This window comes from Betta splendens, chromosome 4 (assembly GCF_900634795.4).
Source record: "Betta splendens chromosome 4, fBetSpl5.4, whole genome shotgun sequence".
NCBI lineage: Eukaryota > Metazoa > Chordata > Actinopteri > Anabantiformes > Osphronemidae > Betta > Betta splendens.
This window is the reverse complement of record NC_040884.2, coordinates 27,358,976-27,377,719: the sequence shown is the minus strand read 5'-3', so window position 1 is coordinate 27,377,719 and position 18,744 is coordinate 27,358,976. Positions and strand designations below refer to the sequence as shown.

Genomic DNA, 18,744 nt, shown 5'->3' with positions numbered 1-18,744 from the left:
GTTTCTGTAACAGGATGTTTTTTTGTTTTCGTGTAATCCTTGCGTCAGTTTCCCCAACACGGAGACAAGATGAGCCCTCGGTGCCGAACGGTACTGATGCAACACGGACGCGCTGTGTGCAAAAGCGCCGGAGCGCAGCGCACGCGTGAGTTGGAGGCGTGATTGGGCATTTTCATGTAAATGAGAGGAAGTGGAATTAAAGCCACCATCACGTAGCGTAGGTATCCATTAGGACGTGAAGAAAAGCTCGTGCCAAGGTTTTCAGTGAATGGAACTATCAGATGGTGAACCCGCGTTTGCCGGGGATCAGCGTGTCTCCATTTGTGACCTCTGTTACTCAGTGCAGGGCGAGAATCTGACTAGTCTTTATTCAAGGAGACAGTAAACCAATGTTCCACTCTTTGTGCTACTGCTGCATCTGGCTTGCATACAGGGTGCATTTAATTCACTATTTATTTAGTTCAGGGCCACAAAAGACTTATTCAAGGCCTATTCAAGCATCAGTTAATGGCTACAGTACATTAGATGCCCGTCCATCTGTTGTTTGTGCCAATGTGACATAAGAGCTCCTGGTGGAAACGCAAACACATGTAGAAGGGCAGGAGCCATGTTCTGAATCAAGTTGTGAACCTATTGGACAGCCCCGTAAATTTAGTGTATTGAGTCCAAGCTGTGTGGCACAAAGCAGCTTCTAAATTCATTTGAAGAAAACAGCACGGGGCCAGAAGGTGGTAGCAAGAAAAATCAAAAGGGTGAAAAGGCTCAACTGAACATCTACTTAGTGTGTTTGGGCAAAGCGATATGCACCAGTCATTGTTGGCCATTTATACTGTACTAACTTCACATGGTGTTGTTAAAAGTCATTATCATTGTGAATAACACGTCTTCATCTTGTGAGTCTGTGACGCATCGTATCAGAGTCCCATCGCAGAGCATGTGCTGCTTTTTGACAAGATCCTGATACGAGACAAGCACTGTCATCAGTGCAAGGAAATGTCAGCTGACAGCAGAGATAAGAGGCTAATAGACCATCTCATGGCCAGAAATGAGGAAGTTTAAAGCTCGCATGAAACGTGAAATGGTCTGTTTGCTCATTTTTAGTTTAGTTTAGAATGTAACACTCCAGTAACAGAGGTTTGTAGTCATGCAAAAACAAAAGAAGAAGAAGAAGCAATGGTAAATCCACCCACTGTTCATTCCACTGAGCACAGTTTAGGCATCAGACTCACAGCAGTAGTAATAGACTCAGTCAGACCTACTGCGACACAAAACGTTGCCAGGAGAAAAGCTCTCTGCCAGGATTTGACACATCAAAGGATCAAAGTGATTTCACAACCTTTCTGGTTTAAATCACCAAAAGTTGTTTTGTTACATTCGCTCAATTAGGAAAACTGCTACTGTGAGGTTCCATTTCCCTCAAATCCCATTATTACACTAATAAACCGGACACGTGTTAATGCTCACTGGCCCAAACACCCTGGATTCAGCCTCAAATGCAACAGGCCTCCGATTAATCTCCAGGTTCCTCAAGCAGCCGAGGAAGGGTGACGACACGGGGGCTCGGCTGTACTTCGCTGTTCCTGAACAAGAAAAACGTTGTTTCATCAAGGCTTCCTGCTTATTGACGAACAGATGAAGGCTTTATTGCATTTACCTCCAACGTGAAGCGAGTCCCGTGGTGAGGAGCGAAGGGACGTGGAGAGACCTGCTTTCTGCTCAGACAAGGAGTCCACTTCTAGCTTAATCACTTCACCTTGTCTGGAAACTGAGACACGCGAGAAACTTTAAATACAGCCACTTTTGATCAAGTTTGTTCCAGTCAGGTATAAAATTGTACCTGTGACTGTGTGAAATCTTTCATCGCAGAGGCTTTGATGAGGCCTCACAGAGACACTGACAGCACCATTACCATCACTCACTTTGACACCCACCTTGTAAAAGATAAAAGCTTTGTAATAAACTGTCATGATTTAATTCCTGTCATCAGTCACAATACAATGATTTACCGTGTTTTCCATTAAAAACACATTAAGGCTTGTTTTGTTGCTCCGAAAATGGAGGAGAAGCCCAGTCAGGTGCTGAGGACGGAGCTCGAAGGCCAAGGCAAAGTCAGAGCCAACTGAGAAGTGATTGTCTGGAACACAAACGTTTCTCATCGGGTCTGGATCCAGAATTCATCCTGACATTTACTCACACGCTAACAACTGGATGATTTATGGAACACAGCCTCGAACCCAAGACGATGTGGCCGCCGCCGAAGTACGTCCCGGTCCCTTGGTGCCATTGGACGCAGGGTAAAACCCGGTGGCTGGATTCCGGCGCCCCCACGGCCACGTCGTTCATTCGGAAGTTTCGGATACAGCCAATGACGCTGTTCGTGGGAACGTTGTGTTTCTGTGAAGGATGGAAAGAGGCTCGAGCTGCATGTGAACCAATAGTACGAATAAAACTAACAGGCATTGACTGAGAGATGCTTCAGACCTTGAGGGTTGAGTCGGGACCCCCCCCCAGGTACACGGGGTTGTTCAGCTCCAGCAGTGACCCCTCACCATTGCTTAACTGGCCATCGGTCACGCGGAGCCCGTCCACCAGCAGGTGAAAGGCGCTCCTCTCCACACTGAGCTCCACCTGGGCACAGATCGCGGGGTCACACGGGGCACCTTTAAGTGGTTTCCAGCTCTCAGCAACTCCTAGTGATTGATTCAACCCGCTGACATGATCTCTGGTCAGAATCAGCCCTGGCCCAAGCGTGAACGGTGTGTTACTCTGTGCCAGCTGTCGTCGCTGCTCCTGTGGTTGTGCTGAATGACTCTGTTTAAACCCAGCGACATCTTGATCCTGCCGTTGGCGATGTACACGGCCAACAAGGGGACGGCTCCCTTTCCAGCCACGTGGAGGATTAAACCTTTGGGCGACTTGGTCTTGAAGTCAAAGGAGAAGTGTGGCCTGGGACAGAAGAGCCCAAAGGTGAGGTTCCTCTAAATGTTCCCGTGAGTTGAACCTCTCTGTCGCAGCCTGGGTACCTGTGGTTGAGCTCCTCTGGTGGCAGGCTGTACCTGAGCCAGCTGTGCTCGTCGTAGAGGTGGTGCTCGTCGTGAGCGGCGCCGCCTCTGCACTGACCGCCCGCCGGAGCCCGAGGCACAACCACAGCAGAGGAAGACGAGGGGTTTGACTTCCTCACAGGTCCGTGCCCCCGAGGGGGCTTCGCCGCGGGCGCCGCTACAAGGGGGCGGAGCCTGCACGAGCCAAGGACGGCGCCTCCTCCAAGTGATAACGAAGCCAAGTCCACAGGCAGGAGGCTCTGCTCAAAGTTTTTATTCATTATCCCGGAATAAAGGTCAGCGACGCAGGCTGTGAAGTTTTCACCTGGAGAGTTCGTATCGGCAGCCGCGGACTGGAGCGAGGGTCCCAGAGCCGCGTTCACGTTGTCGACGCTGAGCTCCAGCCTGAGGAGATGGTGACAGCTTCAGAAACAAGCTTTTCATTCGGGCGAAGCCGCAGCTTTTGACATAAGGAGAATATATTTTACCCCGTCGGCCTCCTCACTGCAGATAAGTAGTGCCAGCTCCCATCGTTGTACCTTTTATCAGACTTCAAGGTGTAATTCCCACTATTAAGCAGCACGTAGCCGTCAGCCAGAGACAGCTGAAGGTCGTGGGCAGAGTCTGACCCCTGCGGGGGCAGAATACAAAGGCATTACCTTGATCTGCTGGTCTGGATCTGAAGCTGGACGAGGCTCTGTTTACCTGAGAGCTGCTCCGGACCAGAACACCTGATCCGCCTGTGGTTCTGAAGCCCATGGAGACGCTGACGGGCGTGTGTTCCCAAGCAAACAGGGGATCGGCAGACCGAGCCGACGACAGCGTGGCCGCACGGACGCCCTGGACGAACCACAAGTGTTAGACAGGAATCATGACAGTTGTTAATACCAGAGAAGGAATTACAGGTTACCAGCATCGAGAGGGGACATCCACCAGTGACGCCAGTCGTCCTGTTGTACTGGTGCACGCTGCCGCTGTCCGCCGTCAGGTGATCCACGCAACCTCTGAGCGGCGGAGCCGTGATGTCGTGTCTGAACGGAAGGAAGCGTGAAAGGCGGATGTGACTCCACGCGCGCGGGTCCGGCTCCTTACCTGTGCCTCAGCTCTGCCGGCAGACCCCCGATGAAGTAGCGCTCGTAGGCTGTGGGGACGTGATCGGTGCTGATCCGCCGCGCTGTGCTGCCAACCGCGTACTGGACCACGAACCTCTCCGTGATCTGAATTGCAAAGCGCTGGTCCTGAGACAAGAAACGCGGTTTAATCACGCGTTCTATAAATACCACAATCATGGATTCCGGAGCTTTGATTAAGAAACGTAAGTGTCTTACAAACAGAGAAACGCTTTCATCACTCTGAGCTCGGAGCTCTTGACCTGCTTGTCGGCCCTGAAGCACCAGGAAGCCGTTCTCCACAAACACACAGAAGACAGACTCCTGGAACACGCAGCACAACACGACACACACTAATCATGTGTCTGTCTGGAGTGCACCCAGCGCGGAATATTAAGTGTGATCGTTCTGTTCCCTTCAATTAGAAGCGACATACTTCATTTCCAATGTAGAATAACAAAGCGTTTGTCTCTCGGCTGTTGGTGTGAAATGTGAACAACCGGCTTTCTGTCTTCGGCTCCTTCAGGTACGCCATGCGGTAACCTGTTCCGTCATAGTAATCAGACACCTCCGACTGGTGAACCCTACACATTCCAACCGTTAGTAATGAACCTTTCTGGGGTCAAAACCTTCTATAAACAAAGAAGAGTAATGCTTTTGAGTCCTTGCCTGATAAAAGGCTGCTTCGCATCCACGCCGACTGCACGTTTGTAGTTGAGCAGGCAAACAGGGCTGTCATTGATGTAGGAGAGTTTTATTGCGCCTCTGTATCCGGGGTAATGCAGCTCCACTGGAGGCTGGAGATGAAAAGGCAGAACGAAAACAGAGGAGCTGAAACAGAAGGTTCGAGCATCAAACATTAAATCAGTCCAAATGAAGTTAGTTAAACAGGAGAATTACAATTTTTCTCGATTGCAAAAACACCAGGACCAGGTCTTTAAACCAAATGTTCAAAAGCATAATTCCGTTTTCAAAGCAGCACGCCCATTTTTCTGAACCATAAACACCATTCCCTGCTTTGACTTGAGTCAAATCTGGTGAACTCTTTCTGCAAAACTCTAAATTTTTCAGCTTACACCGCGTGCTCATTTAGAAATCACTAGCATCAAAAGTCTTCACTCAGTCACCACAACTTGAGCTCAATTAGCAAACAATTACAAAGCTGAAAACACTAGGCATCAAAGTTTAACACACATCAATCGGAATCAGGATAGATAAAGGCGCCTGAATCAGTTCTGAGTTATGGAACGATGGATCCACTGAAAAATGAAAGAATGGGTCAAAAAGGAGGAGGAGGAGGAAATCAGTCTCAGATGAAGTTGGAGCCACTGTAGTTGTACTGTAGTTGACCGTGTCCTTGTCCATGGTGACTATGAGGAAGGCTGGACAACGAGTGGACTTCTCCAGATGGAGTGATCACCAAGAAGGCTCCGCAGAGGATGGACTTCCTGAGGCAGCTGAAGAAGTTTCACCTCCCTGTGAAGATGTTGGTGAACGTCTACACTGCCATCATCGAATCCATCCTCACGTCCTCCATCACAGTCTGGTTCGCTGCGGCCACAGCCAGAGACAAGGCCAAGCTGCAGCGTGTCATACGGTCAGCGGAGAAGGTGATTGGCTGCCACCTCCCATCTCTCCAGGAGCTGTGCATCTCCAGGACCCGGAGACGGGCAGCCAGGATTGTAGCCGACCCCTCTCATCCAGGACTTGAACCCTTTCAGCCCCTCCCCTCTGGCAAGAGGCTCCAGTCCATCAGGACTAGGACCTCACACCACAAAACCAGCTTCTTCTGCAGTCAGTCTATTGAATGGTGCCCCAACTCCCCCCAGTTGACCGCCCCCAACCCCCCAACCCAAGGACAATCGCTGCCACTTACAGGTCCCACCATCCCAGACCCTTTCACTCCACTGTTCATAGCCTGTTCATAACTTCATTTTAATTTAGTTAGTTAGTTGCACTATTCATGTTACCATGTCACGTTGTGTGTTGTACTGTTTGTACTGTTTTTATGCAGCACCTGCCAACATCAAGTCAAATCCCTCGTTCTGTAAAGTGCTCTCTACAGGACCTGGCAATAAAGCTTTTCTGATTCTAATTCTGATCATCAGAACCTTCAGGGAGAAAACCGGTTGGTTACGTACAGCAATGTTGCTCTGTACAGTTGTGCTGTGTAGAACATGAAGGAACAAAAATGTACCAGTGTATTGTCATTGTGTTTTTTGAGTTGATGTGACCAGGTTTATAGAGGGGGAGACTCACAGAATTACAAGTTTGGTAAAATCACCCTAAATTTTAACTATGTTAGATTATGTTGTAGTGTTTGTGTATTTGAGGGCTTGTGTGTGTTGTCTGACTGTCAAAGTTCGGTTTTGGAGCCAAAGTGAATGGTTTTGCTCCAGAGGTAAAATTAAATGAAGCAGAGTTAATCTGATCTAAAATAGGAATTTGATGAGATGTTATGGATTTGTGTTGTGAGAATGCGGGGCGTAGTTTCAAAAGTTTAAGCAACCTAAATAAACTGTAATTCAGTAGAATTGATTTAATAATAGGCATGGATTGTATAGTAAGTGATTACTGTGGATATAAGATGCTGCTGCCAAATGTCGTATTTATGAAGGTCTGGCCTGATGGTCAGTGTAAAAATACCGTTTATGCAGAGATATTACGGTAAAGCAGTGTGACTAGTTACCGTAAAGTCCTGCGGATAACCGCCCACGTAGAAGACCACGCTGTCTGGACGCAGGTCGTGGACGCCGGCCTTCGTGTCTGGAAAATTCTGCCCGTGGAGGGTGTGGAGCTTCGGAGATGTGATGTCGTACGTGACGTGAACCTCAGCGTCCTGGTAAAGTCTACAGACACAAAAAAACACCGTTACACGTGGTGGAACAGGAAAATGATAAGCGGGACCGGTCGCGCCGTGCGCGTGCGCGACCTGCGGAAGACGACTCTGTCGAAGTGAGAGGAGTTGACGTGAGCAGCTGCCGTTACGTGATCTGCTTTCATCTCGTGGACGACGCCGCCCAGCTTGTACACACACACCAGCGCGTTGTTCCTGACGGCCATGCCCGCGTAGTCCCCGGACGCCTGCAAACACACGACGGGGGACGTCGAGCGGGCTCGTTGACCCGCCGTCACCCCCCGCTAGGCGGCGCACTCACGTCCTTGTCGCCCAGGTAGAGAACGAACATGTCGGCGCCCGCGTCCCGGCGTCGCGTTCGCCCGCGCTCGGCCTGTTTGCTTTGGTGGCGATTCAGAAGAAGATCAAAGGCCGTGAACGCTTTTAGGTCTTCAACACTTCTGGGCAGGCGAAGCTCAACGTGATTTGTTCCATTGAAAAAAGTGGCGACAGACAGCTGTGAGAATATTATTAAAATACATGATATGTATTAATATGAACTTAAGTTGCAGCCAAAGAACAGAACTAATAATGGGTGATTTTTATTTTTTATTTCAAAGCCATTCTTACCCTATTAACAACGGTTCTGGTCTCCTCTATCACGTCCTTGATGTTCCAGATGCTTTGTGTTACGTTGGCAGTAGGGGGCGCCATCCTGCTGAGAGCCGCCACGTGGGTCAGCTTGTCTTTTAACCCAGGAAGAGCTCCTTTTAAGCGCTTCACTGAAACAGACACACACAAAATGAACCACACTTCTGTTCCATGAATGAGAGCGGCTGTCGAACGACATTGTTGCTGTTTTTATGCTCACGCGTCTCTCGTGCGTCGACCACGATGACCATGTTGGGTAACGTTATTCGTCCCACTTCCTGGCTGATGACTTTGAGCCTCTCCGTTATGCCGTCGACGGTGGCGTTCGACGCAGACGCGGCCGTTTTCGCAGCCTCTATCGCAACTTTTACGTCACCTGTCAAAAAAACAAAGCAGCTACAGCGACGTCCGCATCCAGCGCATCCTGCAGCCAGTCGACACTGACCTGCTCCGCTCCTCATGACCTCTCTGGCTGCTGACAGGCCGGCTCTCAGGGATCGGCTCTTCTTCCTCTGCTTATTCACCCGGCTTCTGTAGGCGTTCGCTGCACGTGAAAGCCCTGCTCCAACGAAAAATTGCAAAGCGTTTTATTTTGAGTATTTGGCCAAACTCACAGTCTCAGCCTGTGCTCACTTTTAAGGTCCCTCTCAATGGCTCCTGCTTTCAACTGAGCTGAACTATCTCCGAGGCCTTCGGCCCTGCTGGTCAGACCTCCGTCCTCCACCTCCTGGTTCACATTCAGAAAAACCCCATCAGTAACATTGTTACACACTGTACATGCTCATCAAGAATAACTAACAGCACCTGAGTTACCTTTGAAGCTTGATCAGCGGCCAGTCTCGACTCATTAGCTGCCAATTCCACCTTTTCCACGTCGTTTATGAAGTCGTAAACTCCAATACGCAGAACACGGAGCAGATCAGTGGCGTTGGTGCCACTAGGAAACGCACTGTGAAAACACAGAGCTTCATGCATATCTGCATCTCCATCTATTTGTATCGCTCTCTCTTCCTCTCCATCTTCAAACTCACCGTTCGGCCGCGCCTCCTTTCAGCCGCTCTGCGTGCTCGCCGGCCTCGCCGACGGCGCCCGCGCTAGCCGTGGCGCGCGCTAGCTCGTTTAGCGCTTTAACGAGCTCCCGCTTGGCACCGTCCAGCTGAGCCGCATGAGCCTCACACTCCTGCAATTCACCGAGACTCAGAGCCACTTGTCCAGAGCAATCACGCTGGTTAAAAAGGGAAAAGCGCCGGCTTACTTTTGTAATTTCCCGCAGAGCTGAGAAGGTGTTGGTGATTTCCCGCAGCACATCCCGAGTCATTTCCATCACAGGAAGGAGCCCACTTTGTTCTGCCCCCAGCTGGGTTTGAAGATGCTGACGAATGATGAACGAAGCGGGGTGGAACCGTGCGTTCTGCACATCAGAGCGGCATCGTGCCAAAATGGCCTCACCTGCAGACTGATGGCGTCCCGGTTACGGCCCTTCGCCCTGTTGACCGTTGCCTCGGCAGCCGACAGCAGCTCAGCCGCTTTGTTCAGAGATGAATCTGAGCGCATCAAAGACCGTGCGGCTTGATTTAACGCAGCCCGTGCTACCTCCTCAGACGACACGTTGCTCCTGATGGAGCGGAACACTGACAACACACACATTCATACAGAGTCCATCGCCAGAACTCGTACATCTACAGTTTCCAAGACTAAAGAGGTTAAAAAAAGCAAACACCAGCGTGAGCCTCCTTTGTGCTGATGTGACCACTAATGAATGAAGAGTCTCACATCCACGTGCCTGCTCGTGCTCGCTGCCAGCGGCGTCCCTCTGAGCGCTGCAGCCCCTTCCTCTCATTTCCTGCATCAGGTGCTGAGCCTCCATCGTCCTCACGCCGTCGTTTTCAGAGGGAGCGGTGGAGTCGCTGGGTCTGAGCCCAGAGAGCTGCTTCATCAAACCTGACAGGTCGCAACAACACAGTCTGATGATGATGATGATGATGATACATGTGTGACATAACCAGTGATGCATAAGTTTATAAAAAGGGAAGATGTTCATACTGTACCTTGACCTGCAGTGTAGAGGGAATCTGCTGCAGAGACGACGTCGCCTGCCCTCAGTTTTGTTCCCTTTGCACGGCGCAAAACCTTTTCCACATCTGATGCAGTTTGAACTGTCTGAAAAGTTAGAAAGTATATTAATTACACTCCACTGAGTGTGGCGCGGTTGTTTCTATGGTTTGTGTGATGTACTCTGTTTATGCAAATACCTCCTGCAGTATTCAAACAGTAATTCACATTCACAGAACTATTTATCAGAGAAGGTAATTATCCTCCCAAACTCTGATGGAGTTGTGGTTTGATTAACTGAGCTCCGGGTACCTCATCCATGAGCCGATTCACATCGTATCTGGCTCCGTGCGTGTCTGTTTCCAGCTGTTCAACGTTTGGACCCAGGTGTTTCACAGCGGCGCTGTGGCGCCCGACCGCGCTCTGGAAACGAGGGGCGGTAAACAGGCACATATGGAGTTCAAGCGCGACGGAGGCCGAGCCCTTTGGCCCTTTTCATCCACCTCTACCTTCACTGCAGCGGTGTCTGCGTTCAGCCTGTTCAGCCTCAGCAGCGAACCAGAACCTTGACCGGGGTTCTGCAGGCGCCGTTGCAGCGACGCCAGGCCGTCATCCGGCTCCTCCGCGTTGGCGAGCGAAGCAGCGGAGCAGCCGTCGCATCCTGTCGAGCACGAACAGGCAGCAGGTACAAAGCTGTGGCGCTTTCACCCACATCCTCGTGTCGGGAATGACGGGAAACACACACTCACCTCTGCAGTGACCCCCACAGCTGCTGCTGCCAGCTGCTGCCATACACGCTGGTAAAAGCAGAGGATCTTGATTCAGCGCTGCTGCACCGACGGACGCGTGGCCGTCGGCCTCTGCTGCGTGTCAGTGAACGCGTTCGCGTGTTTACCTCCGGTCAGAGCATCGCAGTCGCCCGCCGCCCCCTCCCCGCAGCTGCACGGCTCACAGCCGCCTCCGGGCACCGCCGTGTTGCCGTAGTAGCCTCGCGCGCATCTTAACGGCGAGAGGACATCATTTGATGTGGGTGAAATGCTGAAACGTAAACCGTGCTTGTGTTTGGTGATGGGAGAGCAGGCAACCTTTCACATCTGGCTCCGGCGTAACCGCGACGACACAAGCACTCGACCTCTCCTGCCCCCACGTCCAGACAGGCCAGGGCGAAACTGGAAGCCAAGACGCGACAGTAATGATCTTCACACCCAATCAGCTGAGTTCAGTGAAGCTGTCGGTGTTTGAAATACACAGACTGACCTGTTCCATGTAAAGGGACAGGGACAGGCACGGCAAGTCCTCTCCGCTGCGTTGCCATAGAAACCCTCTTTACAGCGTTCACAGCGGTCACCAGTCGTGTTGAACCGGCAATTCTGGGTGTCGTTTGCATGAAACAACATGGACATCCTGTATTTCTGACAAATCAAGTGCCACGACCTTTGTGTGTGTGTGCATGTGTGTGTGTGTGTGTGCGTGTGTGTGTGTGTGTGTGTGTGTGTGTGTGCGCGTGTGTGTGTGTGCGTGTGTGTGTGTGTGTGTGTGTGTGTGTGTGCGTGCGTGCGTGTGTGTGTGCCTGCATGTGTGTGCACAGGTGTATGTGTGCACGTGTGTGATCACCAACCACACAGTGTCCCGTCTGCTCGTCACACTCCTCAGACAGCTTGTTGCAGCTACAGGGCACACACTGGCCCCTGTGCGTTCCTCTCCTTTCTCTGTAGAAGCCTGTGCCACAGGCCTGTTTGGAACCAGAGACCTGATCGGTGGACTGTGGCATACGCACTGTACATACTCTCCATACAATGGAAATATGTGTGTGAGTTGTAAAGTGGGGCGTAACTTGGAGGCAGAGAGCAAAACAAGCCGTGATAAATGTGCCCTGACAAAAGCTGATATCAAGATTTAAGATTAGCACATTTACTTTGTAACTGTTATTGATATTTTTCTTCTTTTTCTGTGACCAACAGACCAGACAAAGACAGTTGTTACCTCCGCCACAGAACCCGTTGCTTGGCTGCCGGGTGATGGATCGCAGACCCTGCCGGTGCCGTGCGTCTTCTGCCGGATCCGACCGGTTCTGTCACGTCTGTGCTTTGGATCTGTCTGACACGGGCCAGCGTCAGCGAGGCACAGAACAAACAGGCCCAGCGCAGCACAAAGCCCAGATCCGTTCCAGCGCATGGTCGGCCTTCTAATGGGCCATGCTGTGAGAACGGGCCTCTTCCTCTGAGAGAGCTCCTCCTCCTCCTCAGGTGAAGCCCAGGGCCGGTGAACCTTGGAACCTTTCATGTGTTGGGAACGGCTAAGCAGCAGTGAGTGAGTGGAGCTCAGTGCACGTGTAGGTTCAAAGTTTGCGTGAGGTGTGGTTTTACTGGGACACATCAAGATTTTTTTTTCCGCAGGAGGGAAAGAATGTGCAGTAAAAATGGTGTTTGTTTATTTAATGCAGAGAATGTGACAAATACACAGCGTTGGTGAAAATGACTTTATTATCAGCTGGGAAGCCGACAGAACACAGCTGATCAACACAACAACAGAACAGAGGGAGGTAAAAGGTTTACAGTATGTGCACCGAAAAGATAAAGTACAGTTTCATTAGCTCTGTTCCAAATCGGGTCAAGTGGATCCTCAGGCGCTGAGGCCACCGAGTTCACAGACCCGCGTTAAAACAAGCTCTATTCTACAAAAAAAGTATTGCAGTCCAAAAAATTGCCATTAAACACAATCAGTGACCAACGTCCTGTTCCCTGAACTGTCAGCAGTTTGATGCTGGATATTTGCATGGACACATTTTAAGGAGAGAGCTGAGCTCCTTCCTGTTTTCTAAAGCCTCGACTCTATTTATGCAGTTTGTCCCGTCATTTGATGCAAATCCTGGCTTTTACTCTCCGCTGGCTGTTTGTTAACCACGTGGGTCAAAATGAAGCAGACTGTTCACCCATGCGTGTTCCCTGTAATTGCTGATTGTATTTTAGCACTTATGAATCCGACTTTGATTATTAGTGGGCTGCTAACCGTTATTAGTGGAAGGGTTCAGCAGAAGGTTTAGTATATATATAGATGCGAGGCCAATGTGTGACTTCAGACGCATTAGCGGCTAAGCAGCTCCGCTCACAGGCCGGACAGGAGCTCTGACGGATCACAGCACGGGGTACAAGGCGTAGCTGGCGATGCCGCACGTGTTGCTGCCGTCCCGGACCAGTCGCATGTAGCCGCCCTCGCCCCATCCGGTGCCCCAGCTGAGAACGAGGGAGCAGGCATCATCGCATGAAGGCGGAATCCAGCAATCTTCTGCCACGTTTGGGCGGAACTCACCTGTTTTTGATGATCCAGTAGTCCTGGCCTCCCTCAGAGCCGTAACCAACCAGCAGCACGGCGTGGCTCAGATTGTTGGGGTTACAGGCCGGCTCGTCGTATATCCCTGTACCGGCAATAAAAGCTGCCATTACTGAGCTTTGACAAGCTGAATGAAAGACGTAACAGAGGGGGTCTGACCTGAGCTGTAGAACAGGAAGCTGGCATGGTCCGCATCGATGGCTACGGTCACCGGGCCGATCGTGGCCACGGCGTCGGCCAGCGCCTGCTCGTCTCCTTTGGGTATGAACCTGTATTCCTGGATGTGAGCCACCGCCAGCCTGCTGTCGTAGTAGCACGGCTGCGTGTCCTGTCGGCACAGCTGAGCGTTAACAACAGCCTGGAGGCAGACGGGCATTTAAAGGCTTTAAGGGTTCAGCCTCACCACGGAGGTGTAAGGGTAGGTGTTTGTGGACTGCAGCCCGTTGCTGACCACGTAGTCATAGGCATTAGCCATCCAGGCACCGCTGCAGCCGTAAGTGCCGTAGGACCTGGAGCAGTCCACCAGGTTCTGCTCGCTCAGCGAGACCAGCTGCCCCGTCTGCTTGTATATCTGTCCCTCGATGGCCCCTGTGGTGCTGAAGGCCCAGCACGAACCACAGTATCCCTGTGAAGCAGCACGCGAACCAATTAAGCTGTGCACAATTGGGCCTCAATCAAATACGGCCAAGCCAAGCGAGCCTCACCTGGTCTTTGACCTCAGTGACGTAGCCCCTGTTTCTGTAGTCGACCGCCGACGCATCTATCTTCTTGGCGGCGTTACGCAGCTTTCTTGCAGAGTTTGTCTTCCCTCTCTTTACAAACTGGGCGTTGATCCTGGCACCTTGTAAAATGTCATATTCTAGTTTTGTCTATGTGAGAGAAACATAGTCAATATAGAAATTGTACTTTGGCAAATTATACTAATCACCCCTTTAAAGGAATGCTTTGTCATTTCAAACAGTATGTTTTCCTGTTAGTGAAGGGACTGACATCAGAAAGTCTGGGACTATACAAAGGTATCAAAACACAGAAAAAGTTATTAAATTACATAATTACAATACCAAAAGGTTTAATACATTTAAATATCAATTAGGTTTGATTAACCACTGTGAGCAGTGAGGCTTTTAGCACAGAGTAGGAAAATCTAGTCCTTACCAAGTCTCCGTATTTATTCATGGCCATAGAAAACGGCCTCATCCCCATGAAAAACCTTTGATTATTGTCATCAATCATTCTCTTGTTGTCCTCCCAGATGGCCTTCCTCTGCACGTCGTCCTGCACGACAACGCGAGACGCGTCAGGGTCAAGCGAGCCGGGAGCCCCTCGCTTTGGCACGCGCCGGGCGCCCGTCTTACCATCTCGTCGTAGGCCACGCCGTGGCTGCTCTTCCAGACCTCCCACTCGGTCAGCACCGCCTCGTCCGAGTCCGACAGCACCTGCCAGGGGCCACACAGCAGGACAGAGAGCAGAGCTGCTCTCAGCAGGAGGACAGCCTGCTGGACTACGATGACAAGCACACGGGACGCTTGGTGTTTGCTCCTGATTTCAGCCCTCACTGCATGAGCCAGGGTGTGTAATCTAAACCTTTGTAGGGCGTTTGTAGGGCAGCATTGTGCAAGTGCATTGATACTGCACTGAAATCATACATTTTTAAAATCTTAATTGCAATGACATATACAATGAGTAGTAATTAACTGCATTCAAATCTGTATTACCAGAACAAAAAAAGGCCCCTGCCCTCAAACAGCCTTTGCAGTCTTGTCTTATAACATTTAAAAAATATATACGTATATAAAGCTTATTTTCAGGTTTTAGTTGCGTTGCATGTGGAATAAAAGGCACACAGCAGCCTACCTGCATGGACGCCAGCCTGTTTTGTTTCCATGTCTTAGGAGCTATCCGGACGTGGACGTGGCCACAGACGGGCTGTGAATCCTTCTTATATAGCTCTGCAGTAAGTATACGCTGCCACTATACTTTTACTGAATCCCTAAGTCAACATTTATGGCAGCACCTGTGAGGAGCATTAGTCAACAAAAACAAGATGCTTTTTCCTGCTCCTGCTCGGTAACACCTTATTATCATTCAGAGAGCGCCAAAGCTGCAATATTGTAAAGCCTTCAAATGCTGGTTTATAATTGACCAGAGCATCTGACGTCTAATTTTAACAAACCTGTTTTGCACAACGCACTCGGAGTCCTTACTTAAGTTAAAGTACCAATGCATTCATGCAGAAATGCTCCATTGCAAGTGAAAGTTCTGGCATCAAAAGCTCAATTAAATGAAAGAACAGTAAAAGTATATGCCTGCCCGGTTTTCTACTCTACTATTCTCTGTGTATATATAATTTTATGCTATACAGATAAAACTTGCAATTATTACATATTACATGGTTAGTGCAAGGGGTGTCGATTCATGATAGAGGAGATAAGGAAAAATAAGTTTATTTCTGGGGACTTTTGTCCTTCTGAGATGTTTAAAGGGAAACGCTGTATAATCAAGGATCTCGACTAGACTGTGCTTAAATGTGGTCTTTATCAAACGGGTAACTGCAGAGACGTTTCATTGTAAACACTATTAAACATCAGGACCTGCGTGGACGAGGCGACTGCGCATGCCCGGCAGCGCCCCCTGGCGGCCAGCGGCGCAGCGCAGCGCTGACTGCAGAGGACGAGCTCAGTTGACTGTGCGGCTGCTGCTGCTGCGCGCTCCGGCGGACGACGCCGACACCCAAACACGTTGCGGCAAAGCAGCCGAGTGGCGCTCACCGTGCTCTCTAAGTGATGAGTGCGCACGAGAGACGCACGAGTCTCCAGTGAGGTCTGCGTGATGTCTTTCAAGGTAAACCGGCTCCTTTTTTTATCCGTCATTCTCCTCACGCGGCCCGAGGGCCTCGGTCTGGATGGAGAAACACACCTGCTTCCTTTTAAAGTGCACTCTCCAGTTTTCAGGGTTAAGGGCTTTAGTGTATTCAGGCCGAGAGCCGAGGAGAAAGTAGCTGCTCACTGACTTTAGATGATGCCTTGTGTTTGGCAGAGCCACATAGTCTGTGCTTCTGTAGAAGTTGCATGTGAGTGGGAGAGGGAGCGAGAGAAACTCAAGCTTCTGCATTGATTTGTGTGTGTGTGGATGTAATCCCATAATGGTGGTGTGGGGCCGCGTTTGTTGTGTGTGTTTGCGCTGCAGAAGGAAACACCCCTGGCTAACGCCGTGTTCTGGGCCGCGAGGAAGGGCAACCTGGCCCTGCTTCAGCTGCTGCTCAACAGCGGCCGCGTGGACGCGGACTGCAGAGACGGGGTACGGACAGTGTGTGTGTGTGTGTGTGTGTGTGTGTGTGTGTGATCACTTGAGTGGTCCCATTAAAGGCGTTGTGTTTGCTTGCAGTTGGGGAGCACGGCGCTGATGGTGGCGTCCTACAGCGGCCATTACGACTGTGTCAAAGAAGTCATTATGCAGGGAGCAGACATCAACTACCAGCGGGAGGTACAAGCGCCATGATGTCACTGCAACAACCACGACATAGTCTCGATTGTCGTGTTTATGCTTAAAGTGTGCGTTTCTGAAGAACCTATTTTCATCTCCGTACGCAGACGGGTTCTACAGCCCTGTTCTTCGCCTCCCAGCAGGGGCACCACGACATCGTGAAGCTCCTCCTGGAGTTCGGCGCCTCCACAGACCTGCAGACGAAGGTGCGGCGCGGGCGCTCTCGTCTCAGACGCTCTCCTCGTTCTCCGCGGGGAGAACGTCTGAGACGAGCGCACGTTCTCGGTGTCGGCTGTTGTCCTCACGGCGCCTTCCTGTGGCAGGACGGCGGCACAGCCCTGACCGTGGCCTCGCAGCACGGCCACTCCCGCGTGGTGGACGCTCTCCTGAGGAACGGCGCCAATGTTCACGACCGGCTGAACGTGAGCCCCTTTTGGCGCCTTCACGCTCGCGGTCAACCACTTTCCTCCCGCTGCGTTGACGCCTAATTGCACACGACGTCCCGGCAGTTGGAATCCAGACGCTCAGGTTCCTGGAGACTGCTGAGTCAGACGCAGCTGACATTTGGCAGGATTAGTGTCTGTCCTGGAGAAAAAAAAACACCCAGACGGCACAAACATGCATTTATGAAAGACTAGTAATGTTGTCATTTGTTATTCACACACCTGTGCTCACAGGGCGCTGTGTGTGAGATGCTTTTGTATTTCAGGACGGCGCCACCTCTCTCTTCCTCGCTGCCCAGGAGGGTCATTTGAGCGTGATCCGTCAGCTGCTTTCATCTGGTGCCAGGGTTAATCAAGCCAGGGAGGTAACGCAGTGATTTTAAAGGGCACAGAGTGTCTCCTTCTTTGGCCCGACCCGCTCCTTTCACATGCCTCCAGCTTATCTCCCGCCTGCACTCGCTCTAATATTCCTCTTTCCACCGCTGCTTTTTGTGTCGGCGCACCCACGCGTGCTCCAGGACGGCACTGCCCCCCTGTGGATGGCAGCTCAGATGGGTCACGGTGAGGCCGTGAAGGTTCTGCTCCTACGTGGAGCCGATCGGGACGCCAACAGACAGGTAGAAGCTCATTATGGCCTCGTTTCAAATCGGCAAAAGGCTCTGGGAGGGTTGTGCGTTTTAATAACTGTGTGACTGCGTTGTCGCTCACCGCGTGCCAACCAAATGACTGTGATCTTCTCTTTGTTGTGTCCCGAGGACGGATCAACAGCGATATTCAAAGCAGCTTTAAAGGGACACACCAGCGTAGTGGAGGAACTCCTCAAGTTTTCTCCGTCACTAGGACTTCTCAAGGTTAAGAAAGCGCTACAGTAAATGTTAATAAAACGTGGGCCAGTCCAAACAGGCTGTGAATATGTAGCTGTAAATGGGAGAGCAGGAGGCACTTAACCTGAATTAGCTGTTTTCTTGTTTCACTAGTTTTCCTTTCTGGTAGTTACATGTTTCTAGAGATAGACTAACTGAGGAAAAGAGATTTCCTAATGTCCAGCTGTTCTTGTGTGTGAGGAGTGCAGATTTCTGAGTACTTACAGTGGGTTTCTGTATTGTGTTCAGAACGGCTCCACGCCGCTTCATGCTGCTGTTATGAGTGGAAATGTGCGAACGGTTCTGCTGCTGCTGGGGGCAAACGCAGACCCCTCACTACCCAACAAGGTAAGACGCTTCTGGTGACGGACAGACACATCCACACATGAACCCGACTGAAGTTCATTCGCTTTTTTTGTGCATCTTGCAGAATAACGAACTCCCTTCACAGCTCACCAAGAATGACCGCATCCTCAAGGTTTTACATCCAGATATCTCAAACTGAGAGAGTTGGCGAGGCTCCTGCCTGCACCACACTGATGTGAGAGAAATATAAGACGCAGTATCCTATTCTGTCCAGACGTAAACTGTGCTGTATCCAGGATTTGCTGTTGACTGCAGCTGAACCAAAGCTGTCGTATGTTGAATAAACTAAGTGGAACCAAAATGCAGTTGTTTGCCACATCCATCATCTCCTCTAGACTGTCTGATATTATATACGCGCAAGATCTCTGTATATTTTACTGTTTTGTTTGCCTTTTTTAACAAAAGTAATAAAATGTACATTTTAAATTAATACAGGAGTGAAAATGTTCATGTTTATTTAATGTACTGTATAAGGATGAGTGTTGTGTGTCCCCTCAGCAGTTCTGATCCAATGAGCCATGGGGGTGTCATATATGTTATATATTATACACAAATTATATACAGTATTTA

At 50.5% G+C, this 18,744-nt stretch overlaps 3 protein-coding genes and 1 long non-coding RNA gene across 7 annotated transcripts; 2 read left to right on the top strand and 2 right to left on the bottom strand.

Annotated features, from left to right (window-relative positions):
• Positions 1–1,084: 1,084 nt before the first annotated feature.
• Positions 1,085–11,864, bottom strand: lama3 (laminin, alpha 3). Of its 3 annotated transcripts, XM_055508421.1 has the most exons (36): positions 11,673–11,864; positions 11,308–11,421; positions 10,947–11,059; positions 10,775–10,858; positions 10,585–10,688; positions 10,439–10,486; positions 10,199–10,350; positions 10,002–10,112; positions 9,686–9,797; positions 9,411–9,578; positions 9,087–9,268; positions 8,893–9,009; positions 8,669–8,817; positions 8,451–8,586; positions 8,271–8,364; positions 8,083–8,196; positions 7,858–8,013; positions 7,617–7,768; positions 7,309–7,503; positions 7,083–7,234; positions 6,840–6,999; positions 4,820–4,947; positions 4,587–4,734; positions 4,370–4,474; positions 4,134–4,279; positions 3,952–4,072; positions 3,747–3,881; positions 3,530–3,672; positions 3,024–3,446; positions 2,766–2,946; positions 2,482–2,628; positions 2,235–2,394; positions 2,007–2,134; positions 1,838–1,931; positions 1,655–1,765; positions 1,085–1,580 (listed from the first exon to the last, which is right to left on the bottom strand). In XM_055508421.1, exons 1-36 carry the CDS (start codon positions 11,862–11,864, stop codon positions 1,435–1,437), a joined length of 5,121 nt encoding a protein of 1,706 aa, XP_055364396.1. In that variant the 3' UTR covers positions 1,085–1,434. The 3 variants fall into 3 exon arrangements, 2 of the variants coding, with proteins under 2 accessions (XP_055364396.1, XP_029001373.3); XM_029145540.3 differs by having other exon boundaries at positions 8,669–9,009; XR_008694565.1 differs by lacking the exons at positions 1,085–1,580; positions 2,007–2,134 and having other exon boundaries at positions 2,195–2,394; positions 8,669–9,009.
• LOC129604033 (uncharacterized) lies at positions 9,460–11,787 on the top strand. The gene is made up of 3 exons (XR_008694567.1): positions 9,460–9,585; positions 10,056–10,374; positions 11,651–11,787. It is a non-coding gene; the product is annotated as an uncharacterized LOC129604033 (long non-coding RNA).
• Positions 11,865–12,160: 296 nt separating the features above from the next.
• Positions 12,161–15,450, bottom strand: cts12 (cathepsin 12). Its single transcript, XM_029145552.3, has 8 exons — positions 14,874–15,450; positions 14,375–14,520; positions 14,175–14,294; positions 13,724–13,888; positions 13,423–13,644; positions 13,179–13,347; positions 12,999–13,104; positions 12,161–12,922 (listed from the first exon to the last, which is right to left on the bottom strand). Exons 1-8 carry the CDS (start codon positions 14,902–14,904, stop codon positions 12,823–12,825), a joined length of 1,059 nt encoding a protein of 352 aa, XP_029001385.1. The 5' UTR covers positions 14,905–15,450; the 3' UTR covers positions 12,161–12,822.
• A 204-nt stretch (positions 15,451–15,654) lies between these two features.
• On the top strand, positions 15,655–18,604 carry ankrd29 (ankyrin repeat domain 29). 2 transcript variants are annotated; one of them, XM_041070212.2, is made up of 10 exons: positions 15,655–15,860; positions 16,206–16,316; positions 16,404–16,502; positions 16,610–16,708; positions 16,826–16,924; positions 17,212–17,310; positions 17,464–17,562; positions 17,701–17,796; positions 18,058–18,156; positions 18,260–18,604. In XM_041070212.2, the coding sequence occupies exons 1-10, from the start codon at positions 15,849–15,851 to the stop codon at positions 18,311–18,313; spliced, it is 867 nt and encodes a 288-aa protein (XP_040926146.1). In that variant the 5' UTR covers positions 15,655–15,848; the 3' UTR covers positions 18,314–18,604. The 2 variants fall into 2 exon arrangements, with proteins under 2 accessions (XP_040926146.1, XP_029001387.1); XM_029145554.3 differs by having other exon boundaries at positions 15,665–15,860; positions 18,239–18,604.
• The last annotated feature ends 140 nt before the right edge of the window (positions 18,605–18,744 follow it).

Coding starts and splice junctions, on each gene's coding strand:
- cts12 (XM_029145552.3), bottom strand. CDS start 14,904: ATGGAAACAAAACAGGCTGGCGTCCATGCAG. Junction 13,889..14,174: donor TGAATAAATACGGAGACTTG/GTAAGGACTAGA, acceptor TCTCTCACATAG/ACAAAACTAGAATATGACAT. Junction 13,645..13,723: donor TCACTGAGGTCAAAGACCAG/GTGAGGCTCGCT, acceptor GCTGCTTCACAG/GGATACTGTGGTTCGTGCTG.
- lama3 (XM_029145540.3), bottom strand. CDS start 11,864: ATGCGCTGGAACGGATCTGGGCTTTGTGCTGCGCTGGGCCTGTTTGTT. Junction 8,197..8,270: donor CATTGAGAGGGACCTTAAAA/GTGAGCACAGGC, acceptor TCGTTGGAGCAG/GGCTTTCACGTGCAGCGAAC. Junction 4,280..4,369: donor ATGAAAGCGTTTCTCTGTTT/GTAAGACACTTA, acceptor TTCTTGTCTCAG/GACCAGCGCTTTGCAATTCA.
- ankrd29 (XM_029145554.3), top strand. Junction 16,709..16,825: donor CCACAGACCTGCAGACGAAG/GTGCGGCGCGGG, acceptor TTCCTGTGGCAG/GACGGCGGCACAGCCCTGAC. Junction 17,797..18,057: donor CGTCACTAGGACTTCTCAAG/GTTAAGAAAGCG, acceptor TATTGTGTTCAG/AACGGCTCCACGCCGCTTCA.